Raw genomic sequence first — 18,991 nt, forward strand, 5'->3', positions numbered from 1 at the left:
GGGAAGGGGAGAGTTCCTCCCTCTCAGTGTTCTCTTGACTCCTGACCCACCACTCGCCCATTGCAGGGAGGACCAGAAGCAAAGGGCAGAGGGGGATGGGAACTGTGGATCCAAACCGTTCTCCTGGGCCTGTCGTGGGATGAAGCCTGGGCATTGCCTCCTGACTCTGGGCGGATGCAGAATGGGAGCTTTGAGCAGGGATTTGGGCAAAGGTATTAATTAGGAAACAGGAGGCAATTCCAATATCCACGGAGCTAATTCTGCTTTGCAGCACACATGGGACAAATCTGGGCAATGTGCATGCTAAGTGAGCCATTCCGAGAGGAAATGAGAAAACCTACAGAAAGTATTCAACGTCTGCGTTTTACAGCTGCCTCCTCAGCCTTAACGAGATGGTTTGGCAGCGTGCCACCGGCCCGAGGGAGCTGCGGGACAGCAACGAGGGACACAGCAGCAGCCACTCCCAGCTGACTTGGGTCCCCAGCGCTCTACGCTGGGCTTTGGGGGCAGGGGCTTCTGCTCTGAGTGTCAGGCCCCAGCCTGGGTGAGCCTCGGCACGCAGCACCTTCCCAAAGGGCCACTCACCTCCCGGTCCAGGCCGCTGGAGATGACGCTGATGGTGCCCGTGCTCCGGTGGACCGTGAACATGAGGTCGTGAGGGTCCTTTGGCTCTTGGCTATGGATGGAGTAGGCAACCACCCCGTTGTAGGTATTGATGGCATCATCCTCATCCGTGGCTGTCACCTGCATCACAGAAGTGCCTGGAGGGGCAAAGGGCTGATGAGTGAGCACCCTTCCCTCCCAGCTCCGATTCCAGCCTTGCCCACTTCTGGAACTCTGAGAGGGCCCGCCTGCCTGTTGGCTTGGCCCCATCTCCCACTAGCGGCAGAGATTGCTAGTTGGTGCCCACTTCTCATTTTCCCCTTCTTTCTTAGAAACGTAATCTTCATAATCATTCTAGGCTGAGCACAAGCCCACCAGGAACCAAGACTATTTCCCATCGCTTCCTGCAGCTAGCTGTGGCCAAGAGATTGAAATCTGACAAACGGGATATACAGCTTTGGGGGCAGCGTTTTTCTGAGTTAAGAGGCTTATTCTCCCCGCCAGTTCCCTCCTTCTGATGTAATGGCTGGAGCTCTAGCAGCAACCAGGAGGTAATCTTGGCAATGAAGCCGAAACAGCAGAGCAACGAGATGGAAGGAGCCTAGGTCTCCCATACTTCAAAGCACCATTCCAGCCGGGCCTGACCGCCTCTAAGCTTCCTGAATACAAAGCGGGAGAAAAAGTTCCATCTTGTTGAAGTTACTGTTTTTCCTCTGGAAATATCTGTTGTTGGCAGCCTAACCAATTCTCATGTCTCTGTAATTCTCCACAACTCAGAAACAAAGGAAGAGGAGGAGCCCTCCCCACCAGCACCTGTCCTGGAGGTCACTAATGTGCACCTATTTCTCTAGCCTTTGCCAGCTCCTCTCACTCTCTTTCCCAGCCTGACAATTCATTTTCTGCTTGCTGTAAACCATGTTCTAACACCTCCCAGCCTTTGCTGCCCTCCTTGCAGCTGCCATTTTTTCCCCCAAAGAACCTCATGTCAGGTGTTTCATGTCACACAACAGTGGGCACGTGTTATTTCTAATCTTCACAGTTCTTTATGCTTAATATTACTTCCTTTTTCAGAATACTGGCCTCTGAGCCTCAGTAAAGATTGAGGTTCAGAGGTCAAGACCTCGTCCAGGGTCACAGCAGGTAAAGAAACAAAATCCAGACTCAAACATAGGTCTCTGCAGCTCCAAAGCTGCAGGTTCCCACGCCAGGCTGATCCTCTGAAGCTTCTGGGAAATTTTCAAATACACAGATTCCGGGGCTCTACTTCAGGATCATTCTTATTCAGGGATCTTGGGATGGAGTGGCGGAATCTGGATTTGTAAGAAGATCCCAGATGATCTGATGCACAACCCAGGAAATTAGGTGTGAAGGGTTTCAAGCCTTTAAGAGTCTGGGCTGATCTCCAGATGATTCCAGAAGTTGACCCAAGGCCAGGTCTGGGCCCAGCAGACCTCTATAGCTGTCCCCTCCCCAGTCCTCTTACCAGGTAGTACCCCTTCCAAGACACTCCCTCTGAAGACATCCTGGGTGAACTTGGGCTTGTGGTCGTTCTGGTCTGTTACAATGATGGAGATGTTCATGGGCTCCTCCACAGAGGCACCGTTCTCCGACACAGCATGGCCAAAGAGCTGTGGGTACACACGTCTGGGGTCAGCCTGGCACTACCCTCCCTGGGGCCCTGCTTCTTGGTGGATGCTCAAGGTTACTTGCCTCATACTCGGCAATCTTCTCCCGGTCCAGTGGCTTATTCAACAACAGCCAGCCCGTTTCCTTCTCTATGGTGAAGACACCCTCAGGGGGGCTGTCTGCCCCAGGCCCTGTGATGCTGTAGAAAATCTTAGTGCCTCTGTCTTTATTAGATTTGAGCTGGAAGTAAAAGATAATGGCAGCTGACAAAATGACAAACATCTCACGATTGTAGCAAAGAATCCTCTGTGAGGAGAGGTGGAGAGGCATTGCCTGATCAGAAACTGCTCCCAGGGATGTCCCTGGTGGTCCAGTGGTTAAGAATCTGCCTTCTGGGATTTCCCCGGTCGGGCAGTGGTTAAGAATCCGCCTGCCAATGTAGGGGACATGGGTTCGATCCCTGCTCCAGGACGATCCCACATGCTGCAGAGCAACTAAACCTGTGTGCCACAACTACTAAGCCTGAGCTCTAGAGCCCATGAGCTACAACTACTGAGCCCACAGGTCGCAACTACTGAAGCCCCTGCACCTAGAGTTCATGCTCCGCAACAAGAGAAGCCCAAGCACCGCAACGAAGAGTAGCTCCCACTTGCCACAACTAGAGAAAGCCAATGTGTAGCAATGAAGACCCAATGCAACCAAAATAAATTAATTACTTCATCAATTTAAAAAATTTATTAAAAAAAAAGAATCCGCCTTCCAATGCAGGGGATGTGGGTTCGATCCCTGGTCAGGGAAATAAGATCCCACATGCTGTGGGGCAACTAAGCCTGTGCACCGCAACTACTGAGTCTGCACACTCTGGAGCCCGAGTGCCACAACTAGAGAGAAGCCCACGTGCCACAATGAAGATCCCACATGCCACAACTAAGACCTGACAAGCCAAATAAGGAAATAATAAAATAAAATAGCACCTCTCTCCCCAAAAAGAGGAAAAAAAGAAAAGAAAAGAAAAAAAAGAAACTGCTCTCATCACAGAGGCTTTCCCTCTGTAGGCCCCAGGGCTCAGCAGCAAGAAACCTCATACTCGGGCCTTTGAATGAGGGTCCCTGCAGCCACCAATGACTCCAAGGGAGAAGGCACAGTCATACCTGATGCAGCTTCTGGGGGAAGGGACCCTTGCCATTCTCAGGGACAGATATTGGCGGGACCACCCAATCTCTCTTGCGTCTTCGCAAGATACGTTTAGATGGGGAGATCTTCAGTGCTTTCTTTTCCTGCAAGGAGAGAAGACCCCTTAACCCAGGTGTGCCAACAACTGGGACACACCCAACATCCTCTCACCTACAGGAGCTCAGGGCGAGGAGAGAGGCCCAGATGTGTTTATTGCAAAAGAAAACTTGGAAATAATCTAAGTGTTCACTTATAGAGAAGGCCCAATTAAATATACTATAATATCAATACGTTCATCTAGTGGAAACTGCACACAGTTTGAAAAATGAGGAATGAGGAAGCTCCCTCTGTGCTGACCATGGAAAGACCTTTGATATATATCAATACTTCAGTGAAAAAGAACAAGGTGCAGAACAGCTTAACGTAGTTTAGTATTTTATTTAACACTTACATAGGGCTTAATATGTGCCAGGCACTGTTCCATCTTTCGTGTAAAAGGGTAGGAACATAAGGCATATATTCATATCCGCTTATACACAAAGTCTGGGGCATACTAGAGAAACTAATAACAGTGGTTATCTGTGTATTTTTCAGTGCAAAAAGGTGCAGACACGTGAACAGTATGTTAGTTTTTGCATAAAAGAGGAGGGAAAAGTCGACTTTATACCTATGTATAATACATACAAATATAGAAGAAATACATAAATAAACCCTAGAAGGAAAGATATTGGTAATAGGATTACCTGTGTCTTCTCTTGTGGGGGTGGAGAGGGCATTAGACAGATGGGGAGAAAAAAGAGGAGGTTCTATAACTTTTTAACATTTAAAATTTTTGAACCATGTGGATATATTAGCTGTTCAAAAAATTAAATTAAACGTAACAAAGAAACGTAGCCAACAGTCTCAGGCCGATCTTCCCAGAGGCTCATGGGATTGGCAGTCCTGTGTTGGGATCACCTTCACTTGGGGTTTACCAGCATAATATGGGAAAGAAGGAAAGGGAGGTGGGACAGGGAATTCAAGGGCGCAAGGGCACTGGGCCATGACTCACAAGGCAGCTCTGGGCTCCACTGGCCTGACTCTGGCGCCCCCTACTGGGCAGCTGCAAGCACTACTCTGCTTAGTTACCCTCCAAAAGCTACGGGCAACTGAGGGCTAACTCCGCGTCCTCTGCAGGGGTAACGTGGCTCACAGCAGCCATGGCAACCTTGGAATCCTGGCCAGAAGCAAGCTGGGCATCCATGGAAAATGTCTTTCTTCTTTCCTGAAGGTGGACATGGTGTTTTACCTGGACTGTTTTGTCGTTCAGGACAGTGAAGTCATCAGTCAGCAGGGCCAACTCTTGCCCAGGGCAGTCCATGAAAACTACTGTGGGGAAGGGAGGAAAAGGGGATTAGGAAGGAGGGGGCTTCTGGAAGCTACCCCGTGAAAAACCAAGACCTGACAACAGCCCCCTGACTGGATCAAGGACTGTTCCAAGCCACGGAAGAAGGAGACGTGGCTTACTTCCTCTGACCGGCAGTGTGATCAAATATGAGTTTCAGATGGGCTTCTGAGTTACGACTCAAGAGGGCAGACCACTTTGTGGTTTGTGAGCCAAAGAACCAAGATCATAGATATTCAGCGACATTAACCCCACGGAGTCTCACGAGACATAGAGTTGACCCAAGGTCACAGCTGGAGGCAGAAGATTTTAAGCATTTCTGAAGGCTATGAGTCTACATACGCGCAATACGCATCCTGCTACACCTTCACCCACACAGATCATTCTGGATAACCTCTGTTGTTTCAGTTTGTCATGCTCCTTCTGAAACCTCCCTGCTTGGCCATCCTTTAAACAAACACTCGGAGTTAATAACTACCATTTTGCTAAGCTGGAGACTGGGCCCATTTCATCTTTACAACTACGCTGCCGAGGTCGGCATTAGCCCCTTTGCAAAGATGAGAAAACCGAAGTTCAGAAGCCAGGTAGCAGCCTGACTCCAAGGGATATGCTAGAGAGTATTCACAACCAATGTTCTTACCCACCCTTCCCTGTGGCCAAAGCATGGAGTCAGGAAACCTGCCAGGGGCTACACCTGAGCCTGTCAGCAACATGCTCTGATCCAGGGGTTCCTTTAACACTGGCCCAGACGCCAGCATTCATCAGGTTACTAGCCTGCAGCACAACAAGGACCAGAGAGACAGTGCTGTGCCATGGAAAGGTCAGGGTGAGGTCTCCCAACTGTCCGTTTTTGAAAAATTGTCCTTTAGTTCCTGATGCCAATAATAACTGTTTAAAAAAAATCCTTCCCTAAAAAAAGGAAGGGTAACAGATGAAGGTTTTTAAACTACAAAAGTAATGCGAACATGATGAAGTATTCAAAGTGTGTAAGAGTATAACATAAAAAAGTAGAATTCCAAATAATATCCAGACTATATAACGAATTCTTAAAACTCGAGAACAACAAAAAACAACCCAACTAAAAAGATAAATAAATAAAAAGGCAAAGGAGTTGAAAAGACATCTCTTCAAATAAAGTATAAAAATGGCCAATACACATATGAAAAGATCCTCAATATCATTAGTCATTAGGGAAATACAAATCAAAATCACAGTGAGATACCACTTTATACCTACTAGGGTGCTAAAAAAAAAAAAAAAAAAAGAAGGTAAATAACAAGTGTTGGGACGATGTAAAGACAGAGGAACCCTCCTGCACTGGGAATGTGAAATGGTGCAGCCACTGTGAAAAACAGTTTGGTGGCTCCCCAGAAGGTAAACATAAAATTGCCATATGATCCAGCAATTCTATTTGTAGGTCTATAACCAAAAGAACTAAAAGTAGGAACTCAAACAGATACTTGTACACATATTTTCATAGTATCATTATTCACAATAGCCAAAATCTGGAAACAGCACAAGTGTCCATCAAGAGATGAATAGATAAACACAATGTGGTCTCTACATACAATGGACTATTATTCAGCCTTTATAAGGAATACAGTTTTGGCACATGCTGCAACATGGTTGAATCTTGGAAATGTTATGCTAAGTAAAATAAGCCAATCACAAAAGGGCAAATACCGTATGACTGCACTTACACGAGGTACCCAGAATACCCAAATTCATAGATAGAAAGTAGAATAGGAGTTTCTGTTTGGAATGATGAAAAAGTTCTGGACATGGGCAATGGTGATGGTTGCACAACAATCTGAATGTACTTAATGCCACCAAACTGTTTACTTTAAAATGATTAAAATGGTCAATTTTATGTTATGCCTATTTTACCTCAATAAAAAGAAAAGTGGAAGCCTGACATGGGAGTGTAAAATGGGATAGTCACTTTGGAAAACTGTTGGGCAGTATTTATTGAAGTTAAATATATATATTCCCCAAGACCCAGCAATTTTACTCTGAGGTATAGACCCAACAAAGATACATTCACCAAAAGATAAGTATTATAATATTCACTGGAAACAGCCCAAATGTCCATCAAGGTAGAATGAATAGAAATATGGTGGAATATTCACATGATGAAATGAGTCAACAAGGACATACAACAACATGAATGAATGTTACAAACATGGTTGAGTGACAGAGCCAGATACAAGAGAGGACACACGTATGATTCCATCAGCGTGAAGTTCAAAAACAGGTAACACTAACCTGGGTGAAAGAACTTAAGACACTGGCCATCTTTTGAGGAAAGGGGTTAGTGAGTGGAAGGGGAGGACGATGGGGGCCTTGAAAGCATACAGAGCTGCCTTCAGCGCCCCGGAGCTGGAGCGGTCACACACAGAGGCAGGCACCTTCGTGGAAGGCTGGCAGGTGCTCGTGAGAAAGAGATGATTGCTTAGAAACCAGCCCTGCCTCCTTGACGACATCCCCACGCTTGCTTGGCCAGTGGGAGGAGGGGAAAGAGGCATCTAGGCCTGAGTGAGCTCCAAAGGGTCCCAGGGGCAGGGAGATCCCCAGGGCGACCTTGCCCTTTACCTCCAGCACACAGCTTTGTAGTCTCATCTTCTGAGGAATCCTGCTTTGCCTTTGGGCTAAAAAGACCAGGAATGATATGTGACAAAGTTTAAATCATCTTAATATAAGGCAAAAGTGAAATAATCTATGGGGTACTCACTCCATGGATTTTTTATCCAGCTATGCAAAATGATAGTTATAGTAGAGTTTTTAAATTATCTACAGAAGTTCTTATGCTATGAAGACAAAGTAAGCAGAATGTAGAAATGCATATGTAGTATATGTAACTATGCTCAGTGGGAAAAAAAAAAAAAAAAAAGACTGGGAAGAAATGAAGCTTCCCAATGACTGGGGTTACCAGCAACTTATTTTCCTTATTTTTCTGTAGGTCCAAGTTTTCTCTTAACATGAATCCCTTAACATGATTTGTGCCCCCCACTCAAATTCATATGTTGAAGTCCTAACCCCCAGTACCTCAAAATGTGACTACATTTGGAAAAAGGGCCTTTAAAGAGGTGATTAAATTAAAATGAGGTCATTAGGGTGGGCTCTAATCCAGTATGACAGTGTCCTGATAAGAAGAGGAGGAAATTTGGACACAGACGATTACAGAGAGAAGACCATGAACACACACAGGGAGGAGACAGCCATCTGCAAGCTAAGAAGAGAGGCCTCAAAAGAAACCAACCCTGCTGACACCTTGGTCTTGGACGTCTAGCCTCCTGAATTGTGAGAACATAAATGTCTGTGTTTAAGCCCCGCAGTCCGCAGTCCGTGTTCCTTTGTCACAGCTGCCCTAGCAAACAAACACAACAGGCGTCCACCTCAAAAGGCGGGAATCCCTCCCGTCATGAATTACTATTACAAACAGCTAACATTTACATACTTTCTCATTTAATCTTCACCAAGCACCCTATAAAGTAGATTTTAATGCCTATTTTCCAAATTGGGAAAATGAGAGGTTAAACGAATTCACTAAAGTTACAAAGCTAGGAAATGGAAGAGCCAGAAGTGGTACCTAGACCTGTCTAGACTGAGTCATTTTTTTTAACCACTATGGTTATATCATCTTTTTGATACATCTGAGAGTTTGTTTTCTTATGTCCTCTGTAACCCCCATTACCTGCTGTCTATTGAAAGAGCAAAGATTGATTTTTAGATGCCCAGCGAGGCAGTGTGATATTTGGAGAAAAGTACTAGACTTGGGGATAATAACAGTAACTCTCTTACAGGTAGCTGTGAGAATTAGAGGAGAATAAATGTAAAGAACTGACAAATAGGATGCATTACGGCCAAGGCTGCTATTAATACTATTAATGGAGATGGAGATCCCATTCTTGTGCAGGCACTGACCTTAACTTGATGGGTGATCCTGGGAACGGCACTTGAATTCTCTGGGCCTCAGAATCAATCGATTGTTTGCTGAAGTTTTTGGCTTTTTTGTTTTTTGTTTTTCTTTTCTTTTTGGCCCCGCTGCGTGGCTTGTGGGATCTTAGTTCCCCAGCCAGGGACTGAACCTGCGCCCTCAGTAGTAAAAGCACGGAGTCCTGACCACTGGACCGCCAAGGAATTCCCATGTTTGTTGAAGCTTTGAGTCTGAGGCCTGCCTTCCTTTGGTTTGAAGGGGGAGAAGCATGTTATGAAAAAAATGTATTCAAGAATAGTAGGACCAAACACACCTTCTTCTTGATGTAAAAAGAAGAATAAGAAAAGCTTAAAGCGCACCGCAACAAAGAGTAGCCCCCGCTAGCCGTAACTAGAGAGAGCCCACGTGCAGCAACGAAGACCCAGCTCAGGCAATAAATAAATAAATTTATTTAAAAAAGAGAAAGAAAAGCTTAAAAGAGAATATCCAAACACACTAGGTGAGTCAGTGTTGCTTAAAGCTATGTTAAGGACACATACAAAGGTCCCTAAAAACTCTGTTAGTTGGAACCATCAGCATGTTGATGTGGAACTTGAATTAACTTATTAGGAATTTAGGTTTTCTCATTTGGAAGATGAAAGTTAGACTTCACAGAGTCATCTTGACTATCAAATAGGATAAAACCACAAAACACAAATTTGTAAACCCCAGAACTTCATCTGGACTCTTACACCACATGAGGAAATGGGGGTTCAGAGGTGAGATGGCTTGCCCAACATCATACAGCTAGTGAGTGGAATTAGAATTAGAACCCAGGGTGGTCATATTCTAAAGTCAGGTTCTTCAACACAGCATTCATTCAAGAACTAGAGTGTTTCCTAAGTGCTCAACATTCTTCTAAATACTAGGGATGCATCAGGCAACAAAAATGTATATCTTCAAGTACCTTTAAGTTCTTATAGGATACTGCCTCCTGCCCAAAATCACCTTTCCACAGCTATCTACCAAACCAATCAATAATGAATTGATTGTAATAGCAAAAGTCCAGACAATGTAAATGTCCATCAATGAGAGATTAACTTTGTGTTATGATACCATCTATACAAGAGAACACTGTACAGCCATAAAAAAGCTATAAAAGATAAGGAAAACCCTATGTATTGATATGGAAAGATCTCTAAGACATGTTGTTAATTAAAAAAAAAAAAGACACGGAGCAATGTAGTCTATGCTAACATTTGTATTTTAAAATAAATACTTCTGGAAGGTGACCCAAAAAACTGGGTTGATGGGTGGAGAAGCCAGTAGCTAAGTAACAAGAAAGAGACTTTTTACTGTGTACCCTTCTGAATTCTGACCCACGTGAATGCATTAGCTGTTCAAACACTGATAAAAAAAGATTAACCATCACGTTTCCCATTCTTAAAACTGCCCTCTACCTAAGGGAAGGTCTTCAGCTAGCAGAAGGGCTGGCCAGATAAGCCTATCAGGTTTTTCACTTAATAAGAGACTCTCAATGAACTCTCCAATCCTCTCCTACCAAGTTACCCAGCAGGGGGCTAATAGATTGGCTCCCCTATTACTCAGACGTCTTAATCCCCCAAACTCTAAAAGCTGCCAGAAACCCACAAACCCTCTTCCTGCTGTCTACAAAATCTGCCCCCTAGGAATGTACAGTACACTTTACTACCCTGTTTGCTGGCACATTTCCATTGTTTTATGGTCCCAAACATTTGTAGCATAGGATCTGGGCTATCCATCTATTCTGAGAGGGGACAGTGCCAACAATCAAGAAGTCAACAGTCACGTACACCAAGCGTATATGCCTCCCACTCGGGCAGCACACTCCAGCAGCACCAGTGGGCCTAGCCCCATCAGCTCTCACCCATGTTCAGCTGGATGCAGAATACAACAAGGGGGCATGAGTCAGGCAGGCAGGAACGAGCTTCAAAGACCCACTCTGGCTGAGACACCCGGCTGAGTGTTTTCCTATCCAAGTCCTCAAAAAATAACCCGCAAGGTGGATACTACTCCCCTATTCTGACAACTCAGGAAACAAGGGACTGCCCTGAGGTTGAAGTGCCTCAGGAAGCGGCTTCAGAGAGGACAGCATAGTATACGAAGCCCCACAACTTGGAAGCAGCAGGACCGGATTTCAAATCCTAGAAGCAAAGGCAGATAGTGATGAAGAACATGGGATTTGCAGTCAAAAGACTTGGGTTCACATACTGTGTGAACATACAGAGGCCGTTTTCTCATCTGGAGAATGGGAATAATACCTACCTCATAACATTTTTGGGAGGAACAAGTGGGATAATGTTTGCACCGCACTGAGCACCACGTCTGCCCCAGAGTAAGCCCTCAAGAAAAGGGACCTTTAGTCTACTCACAATTAACCTCGGTTTCTGACTCCAAGTCCAGGCCTCTCTCTACACTATAGATAAACCATCTCTGAAAGTGGGCGTGGGGTTAGTTACAGCCATGGGCTTCACCTCAGGGCTGAAGCACCGAAGGAAGAAGGGGCACACAAGACCAAAGAGCATCACAGGGAGCTGGCTCAGTCAGCATTTGGAGAGGACTGTTTTGTAGGGGGTGCTCCATGGTTTACTGGGAGAGGCAGAGGATGGACATCTCACAGTCAAGCTACCCTGCCCAGGGAAACCTGCTGAGGCACCTGTAGAAACAGGAGCAGTATTCTCTGTAAGCCATGAGTCACACAGAGGCTGGTAAACGGTAAGCCCTGGGGCAGAGCATGACAACTTCCTCCCAGATGCTTCCTGGAACCACAGGCTTGTATCACTGGTTTCAAAATGAAATTGACCCGAAACCAGGTCTCACCATCACTCACCCCGCTTCTACCCTGCCTTCTGACAGCTAGTAAAGTAAGCTGATTCCCGTTCCTGACTGCAGCCTAGCTCCACAAGGCCACAAATCTTGGCCAAGTCATGGAGGCATGAATGGGCTTGTGTCAAACTCTTTCTGGGGCAAGTTGGTGAGCGCTGATGAGCACATGGGGCAACAGTTCAGATCCTAAGGCTGAAAAACAGAGACCTAAACATAGCTCTTACTTCCACACCCACCTAGGACCTTAAAATCATTTGACTGCTTTAAACTCAGTTTCTCTCACAGAGGTTCTGAATCATAAAGTCGATGAACCTGATGAAGAGGTAGGTATTTGTACCAATATAAATTGATAGGTTTTAGCACTGAGCCTGAACACACAATCCCTACAATACTGTTGGGGAAAGGAGTTAGTAACCTGAGATTGCTTCTAGATAATTTTTTTTTTTAATCAGAACTTTGTGTATCTGCACTAGATAGAAATATCCAATGGAATCAGGAGTCCCTGGCCTGTGCTCAAAGCTCCTCTCTAAAGACCATTCTGCCAAGCCTGGCCTCAGATCCTGAGCTGGCGCCACTATAAAACTTGGGCAAGAAGGGTTGAGTCCCTGGAGTACTAGAGCTGTTGAAAGAAGAAAGATTTTTAAAATAGACTTCTAAGAATCAATGGATCCTAGGCTGAGAACCCATTCCAGGTCTGCTTTCAGGTTGGAATTGCCTAGACACTTCCAAACTCTCAAGGGAACACCCCTGAATGTCAGAAGCTTGTCTTCTCAGCCATGACACAGAGGTGCTATGTAGTCCCAATGTCCAACCTTACTGGATGTTCTGGCAAAATAAAACCACCCATCTCTCTGGGGTAAATGTCCTTCAAAGGATCAGTCTTGGCCAGTTTCCCTGTTGATCTTTGGGCATTTTGATGAGTAGGGAAGAGTAACATCACTTTGAAAGTGTTGTGGCCAAAAGGCATCTTGTTGGGGAATGAGGGAGAGACTGCCAAAGATGTTTACATTCTAGCTTGGTTTAGAGGTACATCTACCTTATAAAGCAAACAATCTTGTCCTTGTAGCTATCACTACTTTCTGTGAAGGGACTGGGATAAGAAGGTGCAAGGGGAAAGTATGTGGCATTGCCTTGAAAGAAGATTCTGGCATTTCCCTGAGTAAAACTACCCGTAGAAAAAAGTTCACGGGCTAAGAAATACAAATTAAAAGGACAAGTGCTGTGAAATACTCGGGGAATGGATGCTGCTATATATTGTTGGGGGGGGGGGGGGAATAAATTGACACAAACTTCTGAGCAATTAAGCCTTAAGTCCTTTCACAAAAGAATTGTTCCAGGAAATCATCTGAGATGTGACAAAACCATACCTGCACGGATGTTCATGACTGTGGCTTAGTGTTTAAAGAAAAAAAAAGTCTCAACAACTTAACTTTCACCAGAATACTTAATTACGCATGCTACAGTCACTCAAATGTCTCATCTATGGCCTTAAATACTGTGAAAAACTATCAACAAAAAACAGTGCTCTGCTCAGAGGAAAAGGGTCACAAAACAGCCATTTATAGTTTATAGCCTGAGCCTGACAATTATAACATAAAATATTAATATCTTTAAAAAGAAAAAAGGGGGCATTGGTGGGTAAAGCCCCAGCACCAGGAAGGCAGACTATCTCTCCCCAGAACCAGTGACTTTCCAGGCCAAAGAAGTCCAAGATGAATGTAAGGCCAGACACTATAAAACTCCTAGAGGAAAACATAGGCAGAACACTCTATGACATATATCAAAGCAAGATCCTTTTTGACCCACCTCCTAGAACAATGGAAATAAAATCAAGAATAAACAAATGGGACCTCATGAAACTTAAAAGTTTGCACAGCGAAAGAAACCATAAACAAGACAAGAGGGCAACCCTCAGAATGGGAGAAAATACTTGCCAACGAAGCAATGGACAAAGGATTAATCTCCAAAATATACAAGCAGCTCATGCAGCTTCATACCAAAAAAGCAAATAACCCAATCCACAAATGGGTGGAAGACCTAAATAGACATTTCTCCAAAGAAGACATACAGATGGCCAACAAACACATGAAAAGATGCTCAACATCACTAATCATCAGAGAAATGCAAGTCAAAGCCACACTGAGGTATCACCTCACACTGGTCAGAATGACTATCATCAAAAAATCTAGAAACAACAAATGTTGGAGAGGGTGTGGAGAAAAGGGAATTCTCCTGCACTGTTGGTGGGACTGTAAGTTGGTACAGCCACTATGGAAAACAGTTTGGAGGTTCCTTAAAAAACTACACATACATAAAAACAGTTGATTGAACCTGGTGTAACCCCCCCCCCCAAAAAAAAAAAAAAACTACACATAGAACTACCATATGATCCAGTAATCCCACTACTGGGCATATACCCAGAGAAAACCATAATCCAAAAAGAAACATGTACCGTAATGTTTACTGCAGCACTATTTACAATAGCCAGGACATGGAAGCAACCTAAATGCCCATCGATAAATGAATGGATAAAAAAGATGTGGCATATATATACAATGGAATATTACTCAGCTATAAGAAGGAATGAAATGGAGCTATATGTAATGAGCTGGATAGAACCTGAGTGTGTCATACAGAGTGAAGTAAGCCAGAAAGAGAAAAACAAATACTGTATGCTAACTCATACATACGGAATAAAAAAAAAAAAAAAAAAAAAAGGTACTGATGAACCCAGTGACAGGACAAGAATAAGGATGCAGTTGCAGAGAATGGACTGGAGGACATGGGATTGGGGGGGCGGGGGGGGCAAAGGGGAAGCTGGGACGAAGTGAGAGAGTAGCACAGACATATATATATACTACCAACTGTAAAACAGTTATCCAGTGGTAAGCTGCTGTCTAACAAAGGGAGATCAACTTGATGATGGGTGATGCCTTAGAGGGCCGGGACCGGGAGGGTGGGGGGGAGTTGCGGGAGGGAGGGGATATGGGGCTGTGTATAAACACAGCTGATTGACTTTAGTGTACCTCATAAGCTGGTACAAGAGTGTAAAGCAATTATATTCCAATGAAGAGCTAAAAAAAAAATTAAAAAAATAAACAAATAAAAAGAAGTCCAAGATGGTGGAGGGTGAGCAGAATCTGGGCTGAGGAGGCCAATGGGCAGAGGCCGCAAGGCATGCTGGGGGGCGGGGGTGGGACATGGGGTGCCCGCCAGGCATGCTGGGACGCCAAGGGGCTATCCGGAGGCATGCTGGGAGGTAAAGCACCCCACGTGTCCTGCCGCAGCCGTTTGGCATCCTCAGAGGAGCCAGACTGATTCCCAAAAGCAGAGAGCAGCGCAAGTGGACCCACCTCCCTGGAAATGTTCGTGAATATCCGTCACCACAAGATCACCACCTTGGAGGACGCTAAGGAATCAAGCACAGTGTTGGAGCTGCAGCGCTTGGTGGAAAGCATTCTCAAGTGGCCCCTGGAGTAAGGAGCAGCTTTACAAAGATGACAGCTCCTGGGCAAGAGCATGACCCTGGGGGAGTGTGGCCACCCCGGCAGACGACCCCCATCTACGCACCGTTCACCCTGGACCTGGATCTTCCTGCAGATGGCGCTGATGGGGCATTTGAGGCCCTCAGCCTGTAGCCCTCCCCTGATCCACTGAAGTATTGATAGAGTATGAAGCTGGATTGTTAGGAAAGCAAGGCAGGAGGGCGAGCTGTGGGGCAATGAAGCAGTGGGACTCCGACCCTCTCCCTCAGATCAGATATCCTCAAGGACGACTTCGTTAGGGAAACGGACCCAGAAGATCTATTGAAAATGTTCATTTTAAATGACTAAGGTCCTTTATGGGTGGTAGACCTCCATTCTGCTTCTCTTCCAGTTTTTCCATAGTAAACATGTACTTGAGCTGCAATCAGAATGAGATGTGATTCCTCCTCCCCCGCCCCAGCGCCCCCACTAGTGAAGTTATATGGTAATCCCATGTTGCTGAGGAGAAAGCAGTTCTTTCTAGGGGAGTTTTGCCTCTCTGCAAAAAAGCTCTTCGGAAGCATCTGCACTATTCAGGTTCTTCCTCACCCTAGGGAGCTGGGTCCTCCCTAATGATCCCCAGAGAGAAACGCACGCTGAGCTATACTCCACAGCACTCTGGGAGTTCCAAATACAGCTGACTCGAAGCTCAGTGTTAGGTGTGCTGTCAATGATTCCCACCCTCGAGAATGGAGCAGAGATCCTAGCGATCAGGCTGGGACCTCTGGGATACCAGTTAAGGGTCTGGTGGGTAAAGGCCCTGCAGCCTTGGGCAAGTCACTTCATATTTAAGCTGTTAACAGTAAGCACTCAACAAATAGAAGCCCTTATTAATTTCCAATTTCTAAAATGGGAACACACACACACACACACACACCCCAGCTCTGGTTAGCACCAAATAAGATGTGCTTTAAAAGCACAATTAAGTATTCAAAACCAGGGACAGTGATTTAAAAAGCAAAACAAAAGAACAAGAAGGTAAAGATCATTCAGAATGTAAGGTAAGCAGAAAATTAAGGAAAAGAAAAAAAAAGGATCAACTGCCATTGAGACAAGCATTGAAAGTTAAATTCAAAATGTCATGCTTTCAGGAATTCCCTGACAGTCCAGTGGTTAGGACTTGGTGCTTTCATTGCTGTAGCCCAGGTTCAATCCCTGCTCAGGGAACCAAGATCCCTGTAAGCTGTGGGGCCAAGGAGTGGGGGACGCGGAAATGCTATGCTTTCATTCACATTTCACGGGTTTGTTCTTTTAGATCCTCTCTAAAAGAGATACATTTAGCTTTTCACAATGGCCTTCATGATATCACAGAGAAATGGTTCCCAAATACAATTGATAAAATCACCTGGAGGACTTTTAAAAAATCCAAATTCCCTGCTTCCAGCCCACCCATCACTTCTACTGAATCAGTTCCTGGAGGTGGATCTAGGGAAGACGGTTTGTTGATTTTTTAAAGTTCCTGATTCTCACCTTTATTTCTCATAAGCCCATAAGTTGGTATGGATTTTTGAGGGCACTTCAGAATATGTATTAAAATTTCAAATGTCCAGATCCTTCCTCTGACCAACATACCTATCTGTCTTTTCAATATCTCCCCCTGGATGCTTTAAAGGCATAATCCATAATCTTAAAATCATTATGTCAAAAAGCAAATTCATCATCTTCTTTACTCTTGGCCTAAATGTGGCCCTTTTCCAGTGTCTCTCCTGGGGAATAGCACATCATGCACTCAGCTACACAAACCCAAAATCTGGGCCTCAGAAACAGCCCAGAGTTTGTGTCTAGAGTACCCAGACTCAAATTTTGGTTCCAGTGACAGATTTTGGGCAAGTATGCTTCCATACCTATTAAGTGGGAATGATGCTAGTAATACCTACCTCAGTTAAATGAGTTAATATTTAGCACAGCGCCTAGCATATGGTTATCTAGCATCCTCTTTCTCGACTATTTCTCCCTCACTCTTCTTTCCAATCACCAAGATTCATGCCTCTCCATCCCTACCTCCCCCACCTTAATACTTACTACATCACTTTTAGCCTAAATGAGTAAGAAATTCACCATTAAAAAAAAAGGATTTTTAAAAAGTGCAACAGATGATACATTTGAGAAAATAAGATCACTTCCTTGTTTGAAACTCATCAATGATGTGCCATTGTTCTCAGGATAAAACCCAAAATCTATAACGTGCCCAATCCCTATCTCCACTGTCTAGCCACGATGGTCCTCCTCTTAAATACATCATAACCCCTTACCACAGGGCCTTTGCACATGCTGCTCCTTCTGTCTAGAATAGCATCTCCCTACATTGCCATTCCAATTCTACCCAACATCTTTCAGATCTCAATTTGAAAGTTACTTTCTCAGGGAAACTTTCCCTCAACCCTCCCAAAGTAGATCCATTTCCCCTGTTAAAAACTCTCCTAACTTGTAATGATATGTTTACTTGCTATTATCTAATTGCCTATCTCCCTTACTAGTCTCTATAATGCTCAAAGGCAAAGACTGTGTTCAAATCTACTTGTCACTATATCCCAACACTTAGCACAGTGCCTGATACAAAGTAGGTTGCATGAACTATGAAAGTCCTTTGACCCAGAGATTTTGCTTCTAGGAACACATTCTAAAGATAAAAGTATACTAAGTATTCTAGCTGTAACAACACTGCTATTATTACCACCACTAACACCAACTATTTACTACATGCTTTTTCATACACTAACTCATTTAATCCTCACTACAGCCTTACAAGATCCCCACTATTACCCCCATTTTACAGATGAGGAAACTGAGGCATAGAGGTTAAGCAAATTTACCTAAGTTTCAACAGCTAGTAAGTAGACAAACAGATTTAACCCAGGCACAGTGGCTCTGGAACTCCAACTCAGACACTCTATACATTATAATACAGTTATATTTTATGCAAACTTCAATTGTCAAAATTTGAAATGGTACTATATTAAAATCTTACTTTGTATGCAAAGTTTGAAGAAATGCAAATCTCCCAAATTAAGAAAAAGTGTAACAAGTCACATTACTTCAAAATTAGACAGACTAGTGAATTGTAAGCATCTAGCTCCCTTATTCCACACACATACACTTCACATATGTTCATAAGAGAAATAAGTCTTGAATCATAGGAATTATGAATTATTTGAGGTTTTCAAGGATACATCTTTTACATCATTGTGACCACTCTGTCCAAGACTGTTTATTGCAGCAATATTTGGGTTTAAGGAAAAAACCTATAAACCCATCAGAAATTAGCATTCTCTTTAAGAATGGAAAAACTTTTATTCCTCAAAATGCTTGCTAACTAGATTTTGAAATCTAAAGAGAAACTTGAGGAAAAAATGCATTTTTGCTTTGACTGAATGTCACATTCTCAAGCTTTCAACACCCGAGGAAAATAATGCAAGTGCTAATACATTTGATAGTTCACTTCTGAGTTGTGTGATTTAAATTAAAAAAATTTTTGATTTCCAATGTTTTTGAAACATTCAGATAATTGTCTTAAAACAATGGTCACTGTGAAAACTCATGATTTTAAACGTTATAGTAACCTTACTAAATAAGCTTACTGCAAAGCCTGTCTTGAAGGTATTATTCAAACATAAAAGTTTAATTTATCTGAATGGGGGTAAGAGGAGCAATTCATTCAATCATCTTTCTACAACAGTCTTTCCTAATAAGGTGATTCCTGATAGTCGGATTTCTAAAAATCCAAACACTTCACAATTTTTACATTAACTCCTCCCTACTTCCACATCTGTAAAAGATAAAATTAGGGGGTTAGCTAAATAAATCATGGTATATCTACCATGTAGAAGACTATGGAGCTGTTAAAAGCAAGATAGATGTGTACTTACCAGTCTGGAAAGATGCCTGTGATTCAGTAAGTTT

At 43.9% G+C, this 18,991-nt stretch overlaps 1 protein-coding gene across 6 annotated transcripts in view; it reads right to left on the reverse strand.

The window, feature by feature from the left end:
• CDH3 (cadherin 3) overlaps positions 1 to 18,991 on the reverse strand; it is a 99,688-nt gene that overhangs the window by 15,803 nt on the left and 64,894 nt on the right. For 5 of the 6 annotated variants that reach the window (XM_057711532.1, XM_057711530.1, XM_057711529.1 and 2 more), the window contains 5 exons: positions 4,691 to 4,770; positions 3,381 to 3,506; positions 2,314 to 2,469; positions 2,087 to 2,231; positions 586 to 761 (listed from right to left, as the gene is read on the reverse strand). In XM_057711532.1, coding sequence (XP_057567515.1) covers positions 586 to 761; positions 2,087 to 2,231; positions 2,314 to 2,469; positions 3,381 to 3,506; positions 4,691 to 4,762 — 675 coding nt within the window. In that variant the 5' untranslated portion in view covers positions 4,763 to 4,770. The remainder of the gene's footprint in view (positions 1 to 585; positions 762 to 2,086; positions 2,232 to 2,313; positions 2,470 to 3,380; positions 3,507 to 4,690; positions 4,771 to 18,991) is intronic. The other variant, XM_057711528.1, reaches the window with a different exon arrangement.

The sequence above is a fragment of the Hippopotamus amphibius genome, chromosome 16 (assembly GCF_030028045.1).
Source record: "Hippopotamus amphibius kiboko isolate mHipAmp2 chromosome 16, mHipAmp2.hap2, whole genome shotgun sequence".
NCBI lineage: Eukaryota > Metazoa > Chordata > Mammalia > Artiodactyla > Hippopotamidae > Hippopotamus > Hippopotamus amphibius.